Below are 20,641 nucleotides of genomic sequence, written 5' to 3'. Positions count from 1 at the left end.
GGGGTGGGGACTCCGCCGGCATCCCCCTCCTCATCCCAAGCCCGGGGAGAAGTTCCCATGGAGCAGGGGAGAGAGAACAACAGAGTCAGAGAAATGAACTCCGGGGTGGCCCCGGTTTAGGGCACAAGTCCGGGGGGCTCGGAGCCACGGGTGGTCACCCTGGTCCAGTGGTGCTGGCAGCTGCTCGGGAAGGGGACAGAGGGAGCAAGGGGGTGAAACCTGCAGCCCATGCAGCAGGACTTGGATTTTCTGCCTCTGCCTCCAGTTTCCTATTTTTTTTAATGAAGTGAGGGGGAACTGGAGAGTGGTTTGAGTTGGAAAGGACTGGAAAGACCCAGTTCAACCCCGCTGTCGTGGCAGGGACATCTTCCGCTGGATCAGGTTGCTCAAAGCCCTGTCCAAACCTGGCCATGAACACCTCCGGGGATAGGGTGCCCCTGCCTCCAGCTCTGGGGAGGCTTGAGCCGCACCGTATGGGGGTAGGTGGGGACAGGGAGGTGTCATCGTTATCACTTTGTGTCCTCTTGTGCAGGAGAAAGATGAAGCAGTAACGGCACTGGACGGAGGACCTGCCACGGCTGAGCGAGACCCAGCGGTGTGACAGCGGAGCCCCCGCAGCCTCCAGCCCTGCCCGGGGTGCCGGTCCCTGGGTGGGGGGGCTCAGGAGAGTCAGGGTGGCTCATCCCAGTGGGACGTGATGGAGATGCGCATGGTAAAGAGCCTAGGGCCGCTGGAGCAGCAGCTGGCTCCGCTGCTGGCTGCCCAGGAGAGTTCTCGGGCCCGGTCTTCCCCGGGAGAGGAGGGGCCGGTTTGCTGTTTTGTTTCTTTTCTTTCGAGCCAGCTTTGCTGAAAGGCAGCGGGGTGGCCACCGAGGGCTGCTGCGGGCTGGCGGGGAGCGGAGCTGGGGCAGGAGAGGAAACAGGGGGAAAATGGAGGGAAGTGCCGGAGCGCAGAGAGGGGCCAGGGACAGGAAACGGGCAGGGGAGGGGAGAGCAGAGCCTGCCCTTCTTAATGAGCATATCTGCCAAACCCGGCTCCCTTTCTTGCCGGACTGCCAGCCCGGCAGCTCTTTTCTTCCCAGGATTAGAGGGAACTGTTCGGTTTGGGGAGAGTTAAAGGCCATTTGTGTGCTGAGGATAGCCCAGGGCCAGCCTGGGGCGAGGCGGGGGGAGCAAGCCCCGGCCATTGGGGTCCTTTATGTCTTTTTGTTATTCAAACAGGGCTTGGGTGATGGCTGCCATCCCAGCCATCCCGTAAAACTTCCCTGCAGCCTTTTGATATGCATGCCCCCTGTCTGGAGGCAAAGTCCGGCTGTCTCCCCTGCGATCTCTCCACCTACTGGGGAACCGCACCTGATAAGGGCCAGCCTGTTTCCTCAAGAAGGAAAACCCAACCCAGCCCCAGCCAGGAGCTGCGGAGAGCAGCCCTGGTGCCGGGGAGGGGGCAGCGGGGCTGGAGGGACCTAGCCCTGCCCGGAGCCCTGGCAGGTGAGGCTCTGGCCGGCGAGCTCGGCCGCGCAGGGACTGGGAGGCTCTGGAAGCAGTGAACGTCGTGGCGTGGTCTTGGACCAGTTCGGCAAAGCTCAAAGGGAGCGGTGCTGCAAAACTCGGGCGGCTTCAGTGTCTGCTCTCTTGGGGGGGTCGCTGCCGGGCACGTCCTGGTCACCAGGCAGCGGCAGGGCTGCCGCCGGTGCCAGCCTCTTGGGGCGTCGGGGCCGGAGTCGGCGCCGGTTCTGCTCTGGGAGGGATCTGTCTGGTGGCCAGCTCAGGGCCGTGGCGTGGGGCTGGGTGTTTGCAGTGTCTTGGGCCAGGCAAAGCCCATGGGGGTGCTTCTCCTCATCCTCCTCCCCTGGGACAGGATGGGTGAGGGCAGCGCTCTGCTGCTTACTCTCTGCAATGCTGTGTGCAGGGGGTGAGCTGCTGCCAGGGCAGGAGAGGACAGAGGGCTGAGCCTTCCTCCTGAGCAGGAGCTGGGGAAGGTGGTGAGGATGGTGACTCCTTTGGGAGACCCTCAGAGGGATGGTGGGGCAGATGCATGTCCTCAGCAGGCAGGATGGACTGGGGTGAGTTCCAAAGGGAGGAGGAGGGATGGGAGTTGCCATCCTGCTGCCTCAAGGGAGGCTTTGGGGAGAGTGAGGATTTAGCTTTGCAGTTTGGGTGGTGGTGGGATGGTCCCTGTCCCACTTGCATGTCAGAGGATGCTGTTGATGGGATGTCCTTGAGTGATCTCAGGCTGTGTGTGTGCTGCTTGCTCCTGCGTGTACGTGGCAGGCCCTGCCTGCACCTGGTGGGATAGGAATGCCCATGAAATGCCCATGCTCACCCCAGTGCCTGCTGCTGGGTCCCATGGACTGGCAGAGCTGCGGTGTGGGGGTCTCCAGCTCTGCCAGGGGCAGTTCAGCTCCTTCCCAGTGAGAACTCTTTTGTTCTGATTTCACTGGAACAAAGACCATGTTGGAGCTCCCTGAGTATGTGGCACGGCTGAGCTTGGCACATGGGGTGCTCAGTCCTGGCTATGGGTGCTGAGCTTAGCACATGGGGTGCTCAATCCTGGCTGTGGGTGCCAGGGAGACCTGGCTGATGTGTCACCCTCCCCTCCACTCCCCCAGCAGGGACTGGCAGGGACATATGCCCACTCTTCAGTCTCCATCTGCCCCATCTCCCTGTCCTCCTCCTCCTCTGGCTCACCCTCAGGCTCAGAGAGCAGTGTGTCCCCTCACACCTTGCTGTGTGGGTTCCCAAGTGATTGGCACAGAGGTTTTGGGGTGAGATTAGCTATTTTCTTTGTGGCAGCATCCCTGCAGGTTCTGCTTGCTGCCCTTCTGCAGCGTGGCAGGGAGGGAGCTGGGGCAAAGCTGACCTGGCTGTGCTGCTCCAGGAGCATGTTGCTGCTTCTGAGAGCACCCAGAGCTGGCATGTGGGACCCTCCTTCCGAGCCAGGGGTGGCCAGGGGCAGCCTGGCGTGCCTGGGCAGCTCCCAGGAATTGTTTGCTGGGTCTGGGAGCAGATGTGCTGCAGTGGTGGGATTTCTGCTCACAGCTGGAGGGCTTTACTCAGCTTCAGCCTCCCTCTAGTGCCATTCCTCTCCCATCTTCTCCCATTCCTCTCCTTTTTTCCCCCATTCTTTCCCATTCCTCTCCTTTTCCCCCCGTTCTTTCCCATTCCTTTCCTTTTTATTTCACACTGTTCCCTGTTTTCTTCCATTTCCTCCCAGCTTCTTCCATTTTCTCCCTCTTCCTCCCCATTGCCCCCCCCATTTCTCTCCATTTTCTCACATTCCTCCCCATTCCTCCCATTCCTCCCCTTTCCTGAGCAGTGTTGCCTGCGTGGGGAGGCAGATCCTGCACCCCGAGGGCTCTCCTTGCAGAGGTGAGCACCCAGCACCTGTTTTGCTCCATGTTTGGGTGTTACCAGGGTTTTAACGCTGCCCTTGGCACCCAAACCATCAACCCCCAGCTGGCCTTTGTCTGTGGAGGTGCTGACAGATGATCCCCGAGCAGGAATCCCAATGGCTGGGGACGCAGTCGGCGGCGATGCCGAGCGAGAGTGGCAGAGAGGGGCTGCGGGGGGCGTGGGGCTGGAGCCTGGGGGCTCTTTGGGGCTCGGGGGGGGGGGTGGTAGCGTGGCTTTGGCTTCCCAGCAGGATCCTGGGTGGGTTAAAGCCCTGCTGCTTGCTCCTCAGCTCCTTCAGCTGAGTTAGGTGCTCCTGAAATGGCTGTGCTGGCAAGGGGCAAGTTCCAGCACAGATCCCGAGCCCAGCAGCGAGGCAGCTCCACGAGCGGCGTCCCGTCCCGGCTGCCTGTGGGGCAGCCCCGAGCTTCCTCTTCCCAAAACAGGATCCAGGCAGGGCAGCGAGGCAGGGCAGAGGCACCTGGGCACAGGCCAGGCTCGCTCCACCTCTCCTGGGGCAGGGGGGGTGCTGGGTGCAGACCCCTGCCCTGCCCCTTTGCCCTGGAGCTGAGGCCGGGCAGGGGGCAGGAGGAGCTTTCCTCACGGCAGGCGCCAGGACTTTGCCCCCCCATGGCGAGCTGTCTGCTGTGTCCTGCTGCCACAGCCCACCCACTGCTGGGCGTGCTGGCTCTGCTGGCTCTGCTGGCTCTGAAGCTGGAGCACACTGAGGCTGGTGCCTGGGGCTGGGGGGGCTGGGAAGCGCAGCTCTCCTCCGCAGCAGGCTCTCCGGCCGTGCCCGGCGCGGCCCCGTCGGAGCCAGCCTGGGCTGGGCAGCGCCCAGGACGGAGGCACCAGCCTGGCACAGCCCTGGAGAAGAGCCCCAGAGCTTCCCTTGTGTCTGGGTCCTCTGCTGGAGCTGGTGGAGCTTCAGGGCCACCCCATTTGTGTGTGGGGGTTAGTTCAGGTGCCTGTTGGTATTCCCAGCACCACTTCTGACTTTCCTCCGGTCAGAACCCTCTGGTCAGGGCATGAGAAGCTGTGGCAGGCATGCAGAGCTTGCCCTGTGCCCTCTGCCTTCCCAGGGCCTTTCTGCTGGGCTCAATCCCCTTTCCACTCTGGCTTCCACAGGCAGCCATGAAGAAGAAGAGCCACGGTGGGGAGGAGGCAGACTGCAGGGCAGAGCTCATCCTTCTCAACGGGGACTGCACCACCACTGCCTCACCTGCTGCCCTGGGCATGGGGGATGAGAATGGGAAGCCCAATGCTGCAGGTGAGTCTCACCACGCTGTGCCCAGCATGTGCCATGCTTGGGGGGCATGGAGCCATGGATCTCCACCCCCTCTCCCATCCTGTGGGCTTGCTGGGGGCTGCAGCATCACTCACATCCCTCCGTGACTCTGCTGGGTCGCTGCTTTCTGATGGCATTTCCAGGCCAGGGTGACCCAGAGGGGGGTTGTGGAACCACACTGGGATGCTGGCTCTGCCCCCTCGATGGTTTCACCCCTGAGGAGCTGGGGAGGCAGGGAGCCCTCAGCTTGAGGTGCTGCACCCCAGTTCCTGGCACGCTCTGGTCCTGGTCCCCATGTCCCAGCTCTTGGCTGCATGAGGTCCTGCTGTAACTGAGCTGCTGACAAGCCCTGACGAGCAAGCCTGTGGTTTCCTTATGCCTCTGAGCTTTCAGGTGCCCAGAGTTGCAGTCAGGTGGCAGCTTTGGGGGGCAGGTGGGTGTTGGTGGCTGCCAGTGTTGGCTGTGTGGCGATGGGGAGCCCTTGGGGACACTGCTTGTGGCCCACTTTTGGCCACATTTCTCCCAGGAGCAGGGTTTGGGTCTCACCAAATCACACTCTGCCCCTTGGAGAGCAGTTGCAGGCAGAGCTGTGTGGAGGCTTCTGGAGCCTGACTCTGCTCTGGCCTTGTCCCTGCCCAGAGACTGGAGACCTGGGGCTGCCCCCCCTGAAGAACAACAAGAGGGTGAGCAAGGGAGCCCTGCCCAAGGAGGACCTGTCCTGGCCACTCACTCTCACAGGCTCACAGGAGGTAAGTGCTCAGCTGGCTGCCCTCAGAGCTGGCTGCTGGGGACTTGGGGCTGCCTGTGGGTGCCCCAGACCCTTACCCCTTCCCCTCCAGGGCAGCTCAGTGCTGGGGCAGCAGCCTGGTGGCAGCTGCAAGCTTCATCTACTGCAAGCAGCCTTTTCAATTAGACTCACAGAAGTGTCAGGGCTGGAAGGGAGCTCAAGGCTCAGCCAGTCCCAACCCCCTGCCATGGGCAGGGACACCTCACACCACAGCAGGTTGCTCACAGCCACCTCCAGCCTGGCTGCAAACACCTCCAGGCAGGAGGCTTCCACCACCTCCCTGGGCAGCCTGTGCCAGGCTCTCACCACCCTCATGGGGAACAACTTCTTCCTCGCATCCAATCTGAATCTCCCCACTTCTAGTTTGGCTCCATCCCTCCCTGACACCCTCCAAAGTCCCTCCCCAGCTTTCCTGGAGCCCCCTGCAGATCCTGGAAGGCCACAAGAAGGTCTCCTGGGAGCCTTCTCCTCTCCAGCCTGCACAACCCCAACTCCCTCAGTCTGTGCTCACAGCAGAGCAGCTCCAGCCCTCTGCTCCTCCTCCTGGCCCTTCTCTGGACACCTTCCAGCCCCTCCAGAGCCTTCCTGTCATAGGGGCTCCAGAACTGGAGGCAGCAATTCCTGCTTTCCATGATGCCAGGAGCAGCAGGGATGTGTGTGATGCAGCAAGGAGGGGGGGGTGTGATGCAGCAAGGGTGTCTGATGCAGCAGGGTGTGTCTGATGCAGCGAGGGGGAGTGTGATGCAGCCACACTGCCAGCATCTTGCAGCACTCCATAATCATCCCTGTGCTGGGATTTTCATCCCAAGGGCTTGGCCATGCTGCTGGCCTGAAGCATCTCACATCTCCCACTCTCACAGGGTGGCTGCATCCCATTTTCCCCTCTCCCCCCCTTCCCTCCCTCCCTCCCTCCCCATCTTTTGTTAACTAACTTTGACAAAGCTCCAGGAGGATCTGCAAAGAGATTTCTTTCTTTCCTTTTTCTTCTTCTTTTGCCTTCTGCCTTTTTATTGTTCTGACTTTGAAATACCTCCCCCCCCGCCCCCAGCCGCCCCCCAAGGTTGGAGCTCTGCCTGTGAGCAGGCAGCTCCCAAAAGGCAGAGCCATCAATCCAGCTGGGCTGCAGCTCTCCCCACGAGTCTGGGGGTTCAGGGAGAGGGGTTTCACTTGCCAGCATCTCAGCTCCTTTGGAAGCTGCTGGGCTGGCTGCAGGGAGCAGGCCTGGGGCAGGCTGTTGGGCAGCTGGGGGGGCTGAAAGAGCAGGGCAGGGGCTGCAGGGGCTGGGCTGGGGGAGGTGGAGCACCCATGGGATGTGTGAGCACCCATAGGGGTGTGAGCACCCATGGGGTGTGTGTGAGCACCCAGGGCTGCAGGAGAGAACCTATGGGGGTATTGTGAACACCCATGGGAGTGTGAGCACCCATGGGGGTGTGTGTGAGCACCCAGGGCTGCAGGAGAGAACCTATGGGGGTATTGTGAGCACCCATGGGAGTGTGAGCACCCATGGGGTGTGTGTGTGAGCACCCAGGGCTGCAGGAGAGCACCCATGGGGTGTGTGTGTGAGCACCCAGGGCTGCAGGAGAGCACCCATGGGGGTGTGTGTGTGAGCACCCAGGGCTGCAGGAGAGCACCTATGGGAGTGTGTGAGCAGGGTGCCACCCTCATGGCTCTCCCAGTTTCTGGCTCTTGCACTGGCTGTAGCTATGAGGAGGGGGGGAGGGTGTTGGGAGGGCTTAGCCCCCAGGGGTTTGTGGCAGCTGCTGGTGGGCTGCAGCGGTGGTGCCAGGGATGCCTTCCCCGTGGCCAGGGCTCCGGTGCCCAGCTGAGGAAGCAGGAGCTGCCCCTGGCAGGGGGATGGTGCCCCTGGCAGGGGGATGGTGCCCCTGGCAGGGGGTGGTGCCCCTGCCACGGCCCCACTCTTGTGGTTGCAGGGCCGGCCCCGGGGCAGCGCTGGCTGGGAGAGCAGCCTGCGGCAGAAGCCCCCTGCCCGCCACCTCTTCCAGGCGGGCCAGAGCCAGCCCGAGGGGAAGCTCAAGGAGGACAGCGGCAGCCAGGAGCCCCTCAGGGACCTGCCAACTCCCCTGCGGGTGAGGGTCTGCCTGGGGCTTCCCCAGGGGCTCTGCAGACCTGCACTGCCGCTGTGCCCTGGCCGGCTTCAGGCACGCTGCAGCTTCTCCGTGCCTCGGTTTCCCCTGTGGGGCACAGGGGGCTGTGTGCTGCTGGTTGCCTCTGCTCTGGCTGCTCTGAACGCCCTGGGGTGAACTGGGGAGAGGAGGAGGGAGGAGGGCGAGTGGGGCACCGTCCTCCAGGGCTCTCGGAAGCCAAAGCAGAGCAGTTCCCCCTCCAGCACCCCAGGCCTGGGCTTTGAGTTCCATTGCCAGCTGAGGCTGTGGCTTCCCCTCTCTGATCCCTGGCTGAGGGGCTGGGGGTGATGAGGGGCTGAAGGGGGTGAGCCCAGGGGTGATGAGGGGCTGGGGGTGACGAGCCCAGGGGTGATGAGGGGCTGGGGGTGATGAGCCCAGGGGTGATGAGGGACTGGGGTTGACGAGCCCAGGGGTGATGAGCCCAGGGGTGATGAGGGGCTGGGGGTGATGAGGGGCTGGGGGTGATGAGGGGCTGAAGGGGGTGAGCCCAGGGGTGATGAGGGGCTGGGGGTGACGAGCCCAGGGGTGATGAGGGGCTGGGGGTGATGAGCCCAGGGGTGATGAGGGACTGGGGTTGACGAGCCCAGGGGTGATGAGCCCAGGGGTGATGAGGGGCTGGGGGTGATGAGGGGCTGGGGGTGATGAGCCCAGGGGTGATGAGGGGCTGGGGGTGATGAGGGGCTGAAGGGGATGAGCCCAGGGGTGAGAAGGAGCAGGGGGTGACAAAGAGCTGGGGGTGATGAGGAGCTGGGAGTGATGAGGGGCTGAGGGTGATGAGCCAGGGGTGAGGAAGGGCTGGGGGTGACGAGGGGCTGGGGGTGACAAGAGGCACGTCCCTGCTCCCCCCAGCCCCCTGCCCTGCCCTCCTGCCACGCTCAGGCTCTGCGCTGCGCCCTGCAGGTCTCCCGGCGCCGCTCGGCCGCGCCCACGCCGGTGCCCATCGACCTGACCGAGGAGGACTCCCGGGACTCCTCCCGCAGCAGCAGCACCCTGTCGGGCACCAGCTGCCAGGAGGGGCACAACGGCACCCCCGAGCCGGGCACCGAGGAGCAGGAGAGCAGGGATGCGGGCACGGCGCTGGAGTACCAGGTAGAGAGGGAGGGGCCAAACTCTCGCCCTCTGGAGGAAGCTTCTCCCCTGCCTGCCTTCCCCTGCCTGCCCAGGGGGGTCCCCATCACTCAGGCAGGGGGGTTGGTGCTGCTCTGAGGTGGTGCTGTGCCAGGGAGCAGCCCCACCAGCCACAGGTGAGGCTGCAGGAGCCTGCGGGGGCTCCCCGCGTGCGTGGCACACGCCAGGCTGGCAGCCGCCCGTGCCCGGCCGGGGCAGGCAGCGGCATGTGCAGGAAATGCTTCTGTCTGGGGCTGCTGGAGCTGCTGGGGCTGCTGGGGCTGCCGGGGCTGCCGTGATTCAGTGCCTGCAGGCATCAAGGCAGGGCCTGAGACGTGCAGGAGCTGCTGCTCAGTCGGTGCCTGGGCAAGGAGGGCTGCGCGGGCAGCGGGGAGGGCTCCTGCCCACGGGGGCCTTGCTGGGCACAGCTGTGTGCTGGCACAGCCCCCTCAGCCTGCCTGGTGGCCCTTGGCATGGTCACACCGACCTTCCCAGCTCGTTTTGTCCTCTTGGTTTTGCTCTGCCCCCTTTCCCACTCTCCCCCAGGGGGTTGCCCCGGGCAGGTGCCCTCCCCCTGGGGCGCAGCCAGGCAAGTTGGGAGCTCCATGAAGGTTGTGCCCAAGGAGCAAGCTCTGCCCAGGGACAGTCAGTGCAAAGTGCAGTGTCCCTTCCCCTGCCTGGGCCATGCCTCCTGCCAGTGAACCAAGTTTTGGGCTCCTCACTGCAAGAAGGAACATTGAGAGGCTGGAGCAGGTCCAGAGGAGGGCAACCAAGCTGGGGAAGGGTCTGGAGAGCAGGGCTGGGGAGGAGCAGCTGAGGGAGCTGGGGGTGTGCAGCCTGGAGTCTGAGGGGAGACCTTGTGGCTCTCTACAGCTCCCTGAGAGGAGGCTGGAGCCAGGTGGGGCTTGGGCTCTGCTCCCCAGTCTCAGGTGAGAGCATGAGAGGCAATGGCCTGGAATTGTGCCTGGGGAGGCTTAGGTTGGAGATGAGGAAAGATTTCTTTGCTGCAAGAGTGGTCAGGGGCTGGCCCAGGCTGCCCAGGGAGGTGGTGGAGTCCCCATCCCTGGAGGGGTTCAGGAAACCTGGGGCCAGGGTTTGGTGGCCATGGTGGTGCTGGGCTGCTGGCTGGGCTGGATGCTCTCAGAGGCCTTTGCCAGGCCAGCAGCTCCCTGCAGAAGTTCCTCCTGACAGATGTGGGTGAGGGCATCAGGAGAGTCCCTGAGACTGCTGCCCACCTGTGCCTTGCCCATTCCCATCACTGGGGCTGCTGCAGAGCTCCCTGGCTGTCTGTGTGGGCAGGGAAAGGCTCCCCAGCGTTTGCTGGGACCCTAGGAGGGCAGGCAGGAGTGGGCATGCAGAGGGCACCGGTGCCAGGAGGGCTGTGCAGGATGGAGCACGCACCAGGCTCAGAGTGGGGCTGGCAGCATGGAGCAGGGCTGGGAGCCAGCTGCGTTCTGCTGAGGGCAGGGAGCTTGCAGCTTCTGCAGCTGCCTGAGCAGAGGTCCACGGAGGTGGCTTTGCCCCATGGCACAGGCCGGGGGCAGGGACCCCCCCCCAAGGCTCTCCCAGGCAGCTGATGGGAGGAGGAAGAGGAAGAGGAGGAGGACTCGGGCTCGGTGCTTTTGGCTGATCTGTGCTGTCCTCTTGCTTGCAGGATGGGAAGGAGTTTGGCATCGGGGAGCTGGTGTGGGGAAAGATCAAAGGCTTCTCCTGGTGGCCTGCGATCGTCGTGTCCCACCGCGCCACGGCCAAGCGCCAGGCGGGCACGGGCATGCGCTGGGTGCAGTGGTTTGGAGATGGCAAGTTCTCTGAGGTGAGCTGCTGCCTGTGCCCCTCTGCCTGCCCCTGCCCACCCCTGCTGCCCCTGCCCACCCCTGCTGCCCCTGCCCACCCCTGCTGCCCCTGCTGCCTCTGCCCGCCCCTGCTGCCTGCCTACCTGATCCTGCCCACCCCTGCTGCCCCTGCCCACCCCTGCTGCCCCTGCTGCCTCTGCCCACCCCTGCTGCCTGCCTACCTGATCCTGCCCGCCCCTGCTGCCTCTGCCCACCCCTGCTGCCCCTGCTGCCTCTGCCCACCCCTGCTGCCTGCCTACCTGATCCTGCCCACCCCTGCCCGCCCCTGCTGCCTGCCCGCCCCTGCTGCCTGCCCGCCCCTGCTGCCCCTGCTGCCTGCCTGCCTGACCCTGTCCACCCCTGCTGCCCCTGCTGCCTGCCCGCCCCTGCCTGCCCCTGCCCACCCCTGCCTGCCCCTGCCCACCCCTGCTGCCCCTGCCCACCCCTGCTGCCCCTGCTGCCCCTGCTGCTGCTGCCCCTGCCTGACGTTGCCCACCTCTGCTGCCCCTGCCTGACGTTGCCCACCTCTGCTGCCTCTTGCCCCACTGCCCACCCCTGCTGCTTCTGCCCCCCTGCCCTCCCCTGCTGCCTGTGCCCTCTGCATTTCTTGCATCTGAGGCTTGTCCAGGCCTGGCCCAGGCTGCTCAGGGCAGTGGTGGAGTCCCCATCCCTGGAGGGGTTCCAAAGCCCTGGAGCTGTGGTGCCATGGGCTGGTGGTGCCCTGGCAGTGCTGGGTTGAGGCTTAGACTCTGTGCCCTTCAAGGTCCCTTCCAGCCCAAACCATTGCAGTTCCAGGAGGGCAGTGCTGTCACTCCTGCCCTTCTCCCTCTGCCACTTCTCACTTGCAAAGCTGCCTCTGGGCTTCCTCACCTGGCTGCATGGCCCAGACCAAGCCCTGGCAGCGTGGCACAGCCTCAGCCCAGCGCCCTGGGCAGGGGCCGCGGTGCCAGGGCGAGCTGTGCCCCCTGCCTGCTGCCAAGCCTCTGCTGCTCTGCCAGGTGTCTGCAGACAAGCTGGTGGGACTGGTGGCCTTCAGGCAGCATTTCAACTCCTCCACCTTTAACAAGCTGGTCTCCTACCGCCGAGCCATCTACCATGCCCTGGAGGTACCGGGGGGCAGCGCTGGGGGCGGAGGGAGGAGGTGCAGGTGCCAGGCTCCAGATGGGCAGTGGGGTGCAGAGGGGGCACAGGCTGTGCTCAGAGGGGCTGGCAAAGCTTGGGAGGAGGGGGAAGGAAACGTTTTGCTGGGGCAGGAAGAGATGCCCCAGCTGGGACACAGCTGCTCGGCCCCGGAGGCTGCGGAGCTGGGGCAGAGCGTGGGCACTGCCCCCCCAGCACTGCTCTGCTCTGCTCAGGGTGCTTCTGGCCAATGCCAGGGAGTCACCTTGAGAGCCATCAGTGAGGGCCTCCTGCCATGGAATTAATCATTGCCCATCTGCTGGGGCACTGTGGGCAGATGTCTGCAGGAACCCCTCCTTTGCTGGGACTGCTGCCAGCTGCAGCCATGGGGCCGGATTCTGCTGCTGCTGCTGCTGGAGTAACTGCTGCTGCTTCAGGGCCTCCCTGCTCCAGAACCCCCTGGGCCACTCTCCCTCTGGGGTCTCTGACGCGTGGCAGCACCACAGGGCAGCGGCAGGCTGGCAGGAGGGGTCCTGGGAGGGCGCTGGATGCCCTTTGCCAGCTGGGCTGGCAGTGAGCACCCCGTGGGGCTGATCCCCAGCCAGGGGATGCCTCACACTGTGGCTTAGGGAGCTGCAGACCCAGGGGCACCTCCTCTGCCTTCTCTCTGCTCCCTGTTTCTTGTCTGGGGGCACACCCCGTGCAGGAATCCAGCAGCTGCTGCTGTGCTGGGGGTGTCTGGTGGGGAGGGGACCTGGGAGCTGGGGGTGTCTGGTGGGGAGGGGACCTGGGAGCTGGGGGTGTCTGGTGGGGAGGGGACCTGGGGGTGTTTGGTGGGGAGGGGAGCTGGGAGCTGGGGGTGCTTGGTGGGGAGGGGAGCTGGGGGTGTTTGGTGGGGAGGGGAGCTGGGGGTGTTTGGTGGGGAGGAGAGCTGGGAGCTGGGGGTGCTTGGTGGGGAAGGGGACCTGGGAGCGTGGCCCTGGCAGGCATGTGGGGCACCACAGGCTGCAGCCAGGCTGCTTCTCTGCCCAGGGGCCAGCCCTGCCCCCCCCGGCCCACGCTGCCCCCCCCGGCCCACGCTGCCCCCCCAGCCCACGCTGCCCCCCCTCTCTCGGCAGGTTGCCCGCAGCCGCTCAGGGAAGACCTTTTCAGCCAGCCCTGGGGAGTCCCTGGAGGAGCAGCTGAGGCCCATGGTGGATTGGGCACTCACTGGCTTCAAACCCACGGGAGTCAAGGGGCTGCGGCCCCCCAAAGCCTCAGGTGAGCTGGTGGCCAGCAGCTGGGCACGGGGCTGGCATGGGCAGTCCCAGCTGAGCCATGGCTGTGCTGGCCTGGTGCTGGGGTGGCCTTGGGGGGGGCTCCTCTCTGGTGCCCCCTGCCCCAGCAGGGGAAGGTACCCTCGGGGCCACTGCTCCTGTGACCTGGCTGAGCCTCCAGCCACGGGTGGGGAAGTTGGTTGCCAGGGAGGGCTCTGCTTTTGGCTGGGGTGAGACCTGTCAGGGCTTGGCAGGAGCTGTCCCCTAGTGCTTCAGGGGGGCTGCTGGGGCTTGGAAGCTTGTCCCCAAGGAGCCACCTTTCCCTTGCAGAGAATGGAGCCCTGAGGAATGGGACAGAGGAGGTGCAGTCCCTGGAGCAGTACCCCCCCACCAAGAGGCTGAAGACCACCCTGTGCAACAACAGCAAGGAGCAGAGGGTGGAGGAGGACCAGACCAGAGGTAAGTGGCAGCAGGAGCTGGGGAGCAGCACGGCCTGGGCCCTGCATCCTGACCAGCACCTGGAAACCTCCTAGGGAAGGGCTCAGCTCTTCCTGGGGGCCATGAGCTTGGTCTGCTGAAGCCAAAAAAAGGCTTCTTGTGGTGCTCCCTTGTGCCTTGCTCCAGCAGCCCCCAGCTGCAAGCCCTGGCACCACAAGCTGGGCTCTGAGAAGGGCTCAGCTTGGAGGTGGTCCTCGTGGTGCTGCTTTGAGCTGGAGCTCCCAACACCTCCAGCAGCGCAAGGGCAAAGTGTCCAACGTGTGCCCACGGCTGCTGCTCAGGGCAATGCCCAGCAGGGCTGCAGCAGCTGGGCTGCAGGAATGGAGGTGTCTGGGAGGACCCAGCTGATGCTGAACCTCTTGTGCTTTTGTTTCCTGAAGAGCAAATGGTGTCTGAAGTTACCAACAGCAGTGGGAGTCTGGAAGGTAACCATGCCCCCCTGTCCTGTCTCTCCTGGGAAAAGGGGTGGGGGTGCAGCAGCAAAAATCCTGGCTCCTTCCTAACCTCATCCCCTAGGGGTGGGGAAAGCAGAGGGTGCAGAGCCCTGGGGCAGGCTGCCCTGAGAGGTTGTGGAGTTTCCTCCTCTGGAGGGATTCAAACGCCACCTGGCTGCTGTGCTCCTGGGCAAGCTGCTGTGGGTGCCCTGCTTGAGCAGGGGGGGTTGGACTGGGTGATCTCCAGGGGTCCTTTCCCACTCCCACCAAGCTGGGATTTGGTGCAGGTGCTGTGGCAGCAGAGTCCTGAAGCCTCCCCCTGTGCTGGGGGCTGCTGAGGGATCTGCTGGGCAGCTCCTCCATGGGGGTCTGCAGCTGCCCACGGAGCTGCCCCAGTTCAGACTGGGCTCCAGGCTGGGTGGTGGTCGTGGTGGGAGGGGGTGCAGGGGGTCTGCTGCCCTGGGTGGGGCTGAGCAGAGCTCTCTGTGTCACACAGACAGCTGCTTGTCCTGCGGGAGGAGGAACCCAGCCACCTTCCACCCCCTCTTCGAGGGGGGCCTCTGCCAGACCTGCAGGGTGAGTGCTGGGCTGGGCTGAGTGGGAGCTGGGGCTGGAGGACAGCAGGAGGGGGACCCATCCCTGCTGCAGCCAGCACTGGTGGGACAGGAGGGGACAAATGCCAGCTCCTGGCTGTGCTCCACCCACCTTGGTGTGTTCCCTGCCCTTGGGGCACTGAGGATGGGCATCTCTGAGCTCTCAGCCTGCACCAGACACTCCAAAGCTGTCTTTGTTCTCTCTTCACCTCTGGGCACCGACCCTGAGCCCTCTGTCCCTCTCCCCACCAGGACAGATTCCTGGAGCTCTTCTACATGTATGATGAAGATGGCTACCAGTCCTACTGCACTGTCTGCTGTGAGGGCAAGGAGCTGCTGCTCTGCAGCAATGCCAGCTGCTGCAGGTGGGTCCCAGCCTTGCTCCTCCAGCATCACCCCTGGGGAGCCACAGGGGAGCCAGGGTCCTGTGTGAGCCCAGGCAGGGAGCTGTGCCACAGCACTCCCAGTCCAGCCAATCCAAGCCCTGCTCAGCCAGGCTGCAGCTGGATAAGCCCCAGGGAGCTTGGCAGGAGCTTCACCTGCTGCTGGGTCACCAGCTGGAGCTGGCAGCCTTAAAACCCAGGCAGGGGAAAGTGTGCTGCGAAAGGGGCTGGGGGCTGCGGTGCCTGGCAGGGGGGAGGCTCTGGGGTCACGAGGTGGCTGTGGCTTGGGCAGGTGCTTCTGTGTGGAGTGTTTGGAGGTGCTGGTGGGACGAGGGACATCTGCCAAGGCCAAGGAGCAGGAGCCCTGGAACTGCTACATGTGCCAGCCCCAGGGCAGCTACGGCGTGCTGCAGCGGCGGCAGGACTGGAGCGTGCGCCTGCAGGACTTCTTCACCAGCGACAAGGGGCAGGAATATGTAAGGGCTCTGGTGGGCAGGGGGGCCCCAGGGCTCAGGAGTCCTCAAGCCCTGCCCTGGCCTCGCTCAGCCACCCTCTGCAGGCTTGTGTCCCCCCTGGCAGCGCTTGGCCAGAGCTGGAGCTTCGCTGATGTCCTCTCCTTGCAGGCTGCACCCAAAATCTACCCAACGGTTCCACCAGCAAAGAGGAGACCGATTCGAGTGCTCTCCTTGTTTGATGGCATAGCCACAGGTGGGGCACTGGGAGGGCACTGGGAGGGCACCGCCCTGCTGGCTTGCAGCGCTGGGTGTTGGGGTTTGATGGCTTCAGAGCTGTCTCTGAAAGCTTGGTGGGGAGGAGATGAGGGGCAGGGGCATCACCGTCAGAAGGGGATGAGAAGCAGAGGGATGCCCAGCAGAAGGGCACAAGGGCAGGGTTCCCTTTCCTGCTGGTCAGGGCTGTGGAGGAGGGAGGGCTGGAGAGGGGGAGGGTGGGCTGGAGAGGGATGGTGGGCTGGAGGGGGATGGTGGGATGGAGAGGGGTGGTGGGATGGAGAGGGGTGGTGGGCTGGAGAGGGATGGTGAGATGGAGAGGGGTGGTGGGATGGAGAGGGGTGGTGAGATGGAGGGAGTGGTGGGCTGGAGAGGGGTGGTGGGCTGGAGGGGGATGGTGGGCTGGAGGGGGATGGTGGGCTGGAGAGGGATGGTGAGATGGAGGGAGTGGTGGGCTGGAGGGGGATGGTGGGATGGAGGGGGATGGTGAGATGGAGGGGGATGGTGGGCTGGAGGGGGATGGTGAGATGGAGGGGGATGGTGGGCTGGAGGGTATGGGAACTGCTCCCAGAGGTCCCTGCTGTGCTGAGTGCTGTCTCGGGCGGCTGGTCTCACTGAGGAGCAAGAGGGGCAGTGCTGGTAACCCGGCCTCTGCCGAAGAAGTGCCTGAGGGCAAGTGCCTGGGCTCAGTCCATGCAGGCCTGGGTGAGCCCCAGCTGCCCGGGAGCGAAGCTGCCCGGAGGCACAGGCCCAGGCTCACCCGGAGGCCCCCTGTGACTGTCCCCACCCAGGAGCCGCGCGAGCGGCCACCGCCGGCGGCGCCGAGGAAGGAGACCGGGAGGCGAAGGAGCGCGGCGGCAGCTCAGAGCTCTGTCCCTTGGCAGGGTACCTGGTGCTGAAGGAGCTGGGCATCCGGGTGGAGAAGTACATCGCCTCGGAGATCTGCGAGGAGCGGCTGGCCGGGGGCTCCGTGCGGCAGGAGGACAACATCACCTTCGTGCGCGACGTCAGGAACATCACCAAGAGAAACGTGAGCCCCCTGCCCGCTGCAGCTCACCCACCAGGGCTGCCCCCTGCCCCCCTGCAGCTCACCCACCGGGGCTGCCCCCTGCCCCCTGCAGCTCACCCACTGGGGCTGCCCCCTGCCCCCCTGCAGCTCACCCACCAGGGCTGCCCCCTGACCCCCTGCAGCTCACCCACCGGGGCTGCCCCCTGCAGCTCACCCACCGGGGCTGCCCCCTGCAGCTCACCCACCGGGGCTGCCCCCTGACCCCCTGCAGCTCACCCACCAGGGCTGCCCCCTGCCCCCCTGCAGCTCACCCACCAGGGCTGCCCCCTGCAGCTCACCCACCGGGGCTGCCCCCTGCAGCTCACCCACCGGGGCTGCCCCCTGCAGCTCACCCACCAGGGCTGCCCCCTGCCCCCCTGCAGCTCCCCCAACCGGGGCTGCCCCCTGACCCCCTGCAGCTCACCCACCGGGGCTGCCCCCTGCCCCCTGCAGCTCCCCCCACCGGGGCTGCCCCCTGCCCCCCTGCAGCTCACCCACCGGGGCTGCCCCCTGCCCCCTGCAGCTCACCCACCGGGGCTGCCCCCTGCCCCCCTGCAGCTCCCCCAACCGGGGCTGCCCCCTGCCCCCCTGCAGCTCACCCACCGGGGCTGCCCCCTGCCCCCCTGCAGCTCACCCACTGGGGCTGCCCCCTGACCCCCTGCAGCTCCCCCCACCGGGGCTGCCCCCTGCCCCCCTGCAGCTCACCCACTGGGGCTGCAGCTCCCCCCACCGGGGCTGCCCCCTGGCCCCCTGCAGCTCCCCCCACCAGGGTTGTACCCTGGCCTGAGAGGCATAGAATCAATCACAGAACTGTCTGGGTTGGAAGGGACCTCAAGGCTCAGCCAGTTCCAACCCCTCACCCCTCACACCACAGCAGGTTGCTCACAGCCACCTCCAGCCTGGCTGCAAACACCTCCAGGCAGGAGGCTTCCACCACCTCCCTGGGCAGCCTGTGCCAGGCTCTCACCACCCTCCTGGGCAACAACTTCTTCCTCACAGCCAATCTCAATCTCCCCACTTCTAGTTCTGCTCCATCCCCCCCAGTCCTATCCCTCCCTGACACCCTCCAAAGTCCCTCCCCACCTTTCTTGTGGCCCCCTTCATATCCTGGAAGGCCCCAGGAAGGTCTCCATCGGAGAGCCACCGGTGTGGCATCTCCTCACTGGCTCTGTCTGTCTGCTCCAGATCGAGGAGTGGGGTCCCTTTGACCTGGTCATCGGTGGAAGCCTCTGTGATGACCTCTCCCTTGTCAACGCAGCCAGGAAGGGGATCTGTGGTAAGGGCCCTGCAGGGCTGGGCTGCTCCAGGCAGTGCCTGGGCTGTGGAGCCACCTTCTCAGTGCAGAGAAGTGGCTCCAGCCTCGCTCAGCACCGCTTGGTGGTGGTTCCGCTCCGAGCTGGCAAAGCCACGGCGCTGCCAGAGCTCAGGCTGTCTCCGTGCCAGTAGTGGTGGGGAGGGCAGCCAGGCCCCCAGACCCATGTCCCCCCCCACTGGTGGTCCCAAGCCATGGCTCTGGTTTGTGCCTTGCAGAGGGAACTGGGAGGCTCTTCTTTGAGTTCTATCACCTGCTGAACTACGCTCGCCCCAAGGCGGGGGAGGAGCGCCCCTTCTTCTGGATGTTTGAGAACATGGTGGCCATGAGGGTCAACGACAAGAGGGACATCTCCCGCTTCCTGGAGGTGAGGATTGCCCCTGGGAGAGGTCTCAGGGCAGCAGGCACTTGCTCTGGGCTGTGCCAGCGGTGGGAGGCTGATGGTCCTGGTCCTGGTCCCGCTCCTGGCTCCCAAGACATCCATGCTGAAGTGTGCTGTGGTTCCCATCGGCTCTGGCCATGGCTGTGGCCTGGAGCCCCCATGGCTGGCTGGCCCATGCTCTGCTGTGGAACAAGGGCTTGTGGGGCTGCATCCTTGGGGGAGGATCAAAAGCAGTGTGGCCAGCAGATGGAGAGCAGCGACTCTGCCCTTCTGCTCAGACCTCACTTGCAGTGCTGAGTCCAGCTCTGGAGCCCTCAGCGCAGGAAGGACCTGGAGCTGAGGAGGGGAGAAGGTCCAGAGGAGGCCACAAAAGTGCTCAGGGTCTGGAGCACCTCTGCTATGAGGACAGGCTGAGGGAACTGGGGTTGTCCAGCCTGGAGAAGAGAAGGCTCCAGGCAGACCTTAGAGCAGCTTTCCAGTAGCTGAAGGGGGCTGCAGAGGGACTTTTGACAAGGGCTTGGAGTGACAGGACGAGGAGCAATGGTTTGACATGAGAGCAGGGTAGATTTAGGGTGGACATTAGGAAGAAGCTCTTAGGGTGCTGGAAGACTGCAACAGGTTGCCCAGGGAGGGGAGCTGAGGTCCCATCCCTGGAGATACTCAAAGTGAGGCTGGAGAAGGCTCTGAGCAACCTGCTCTAGTTGGGGATGTCCCTGCTGAGTGCAGTGGGGCTGGACTAGGATGACCTTTGGAGGTCTCTTCCAACCCAACCCCTTCTAGGATTCTGTGATTTTCTGAAGGCTTTAGGTCCCAGCAGGGGAGGCTGAGCCTTCCCTTCCTCTAACTTTGGTTTTGCCCCCTCTGGTGCCCCTCAGTGTAACCCTGTGATGATTGATGCCATCAAGATCTCTGCTGCCCACCGGGCACGCTACTTCTGGGGCAACCTTCCAGGGATGGACAGGTAAGGAGTGCTGCTCTGGGACCCTCTTGCTGCAGCTCTGGTTTGTTTGTGGTGCTTTTGTGGTTCTTTCTTTCCTCCTTGGCCCTCAGCCCAGCTCCTGTGTGGTGCTGTAGCTCCTGCATGGTGCTGTCTCCCCTGCAGTGATGTGCAGATGGTAATGAGCTTGTTAATGAGCAATGAGGAGGCTGAAGGAATGGGGGGGGGTGGTGTAGCAGTGTCCTCTAGCATGGACCTGGAGCCTGTGGAGGGAAGAGTGATGAGGCTTGGGCAGGATGCTGCAGGCTGGGTCTGTCCTGGGCTGCAGCAGGCACTGGCCTTTGCCCAGGAGCCAGGCTGATGCTCGGGTGCTGCGTGGCAGCCCTGAGCCCCCTGCCAGTGCCAGGAAGGGGTTTGGCAGAGGTGAACCTGAGCCTTGGCTGGGACACTGAGCCTGGTGTGGTGGCACTGGGGAGCTCACACTGTGGCAGCTGGCTGCTGCTGCCGCGGGGCAAAGCCTGCTCTGAACTTTGATCAACACTTCCCAGCTCCCTCAACTCGTGGCAAAACACAGCAGAGGGGCCTGGGGTAAAACTCCAGTTTCCAGCAGCCCCCAAGGCCCTCTGGCACAGCCTCCCCCACCTCCTCCTCTGCCTCTCCTCCAGGATCTTCGGCTTCCCCCTCCACTACCCTGAGGTCTCCAGCACCGGCCGCGGGGCTCGCCAGAAGCTGCTGGAGAGGTCGTGGAGCGTCCCTGTCATCCGGCACCTCTTCTCCCCACTCAAGGATTACTTTGCCTGTGAATAGCCAGCTGGGTGCCCCTCAGCTCTCTGGTAACCTCCCAGCTCCCACCCAGCTCCTCTGCCCCGGGGGGAGAGGGCCGGGCACGGCCGCCGGACTCTGCCACCGCCCCTTTCCTCCCCGGGCACCTGCTGCAGGCAGGCAGCCTGGCCCCGGGGCAGGGCTGGGGAGGTGTCTAACCAAAGAACCTGGCAGGGTGGCTTTGATTTCAAGGGACTGAAGGGCAGCCACAGGTAGAAAATGATGGACAGAAAGAGCTTTGATGGCCCAGAGCAGGAGGGCTCTGCACGCGTGCCGAGATGGGGCAGCTCCTGCGAGCGTTCCCTGCTCCCTTCTCACCTGGAATCTGCTGGAGCTGGAGCCCCAGCTCGGAGCTGCGGGGTGGGGAGGCAGCTGCCAGCCTGCTGCAGGCAGACAGGACCCCTCTTCCTCCCCCCCAGATGCTGCTTCTCTCAACCAACCAACCAACCTCTTGAAGCAACTGCCCCAAATAACCCCCCCCCCCATCCCTAGGCTGCCAGCAGCAGGTGTCAGGGCCCCTGCTCGGGTTCCATGCTCTGAGCAGGCAGGACAGAGAACCCAAATCTGCTTTATTTTGTATCT

General features: G+C 64.6%; 1 protein-coding gene across 1 annotated transcript; it reads left to right on the top strand.

The window, feature by feature from the left end:
- Positions 1-703: 703 nt before the first annotated feature.
- On the top strand, positions 704-20,057 carry DNMT3B (DNA methyltransferase 3 beta). Its single transcript, XM_054173652.1, has 19 exons — positions 704-808; positions 4,518-4,659; positions 5,317-5,426; positions 7,468-7,551; positions 8,509-8,697; positions 10,370-10,528; positions 11,546-11,653; positions 12,785-12,926; positions 13,253-13,381; positions 13,801-13,845; positions 14,351-14,430; positions 14,700-14,812; positions 15,123-15,306; positions 15,454-15,538; positions 16,350-16,588; positions 17,792-17,882; positions 18,137-18,285; positions 19,176-19,261; positions 19,903-20,057. Exons 1-19 carry the CDS (start codon positions 704-706, stop codon positions 20,042-20,044), a joined length of 2,382 nt encoding a protein of 793 aa, XP_054029627.1. The 3' UTR covers positions 20,045-20,057.
- The last annotated feature ends 584 nt before the right edge of the window (positions 20,058-20,641 follow it).

This window comes from Dryobates pubescens, chromosome 26 (genome assembly GCF_014839835.1).
Source record: "Dryobates pubescens isolate bDryPub1 chromosome 26, bDryPub1.pri, whole genome shotgun sequence".
In the NCBI taxonomy this organism is placed as follows: domain Eukaryota; kingdom Metazoa; phylum Chordata; class Aves; order Piciformes; family Picidae; genus Dryobates; species Dryobates pubescens.
This window is presented reverse-complemented; position numbering and strand designations above follow the sequence as displayed.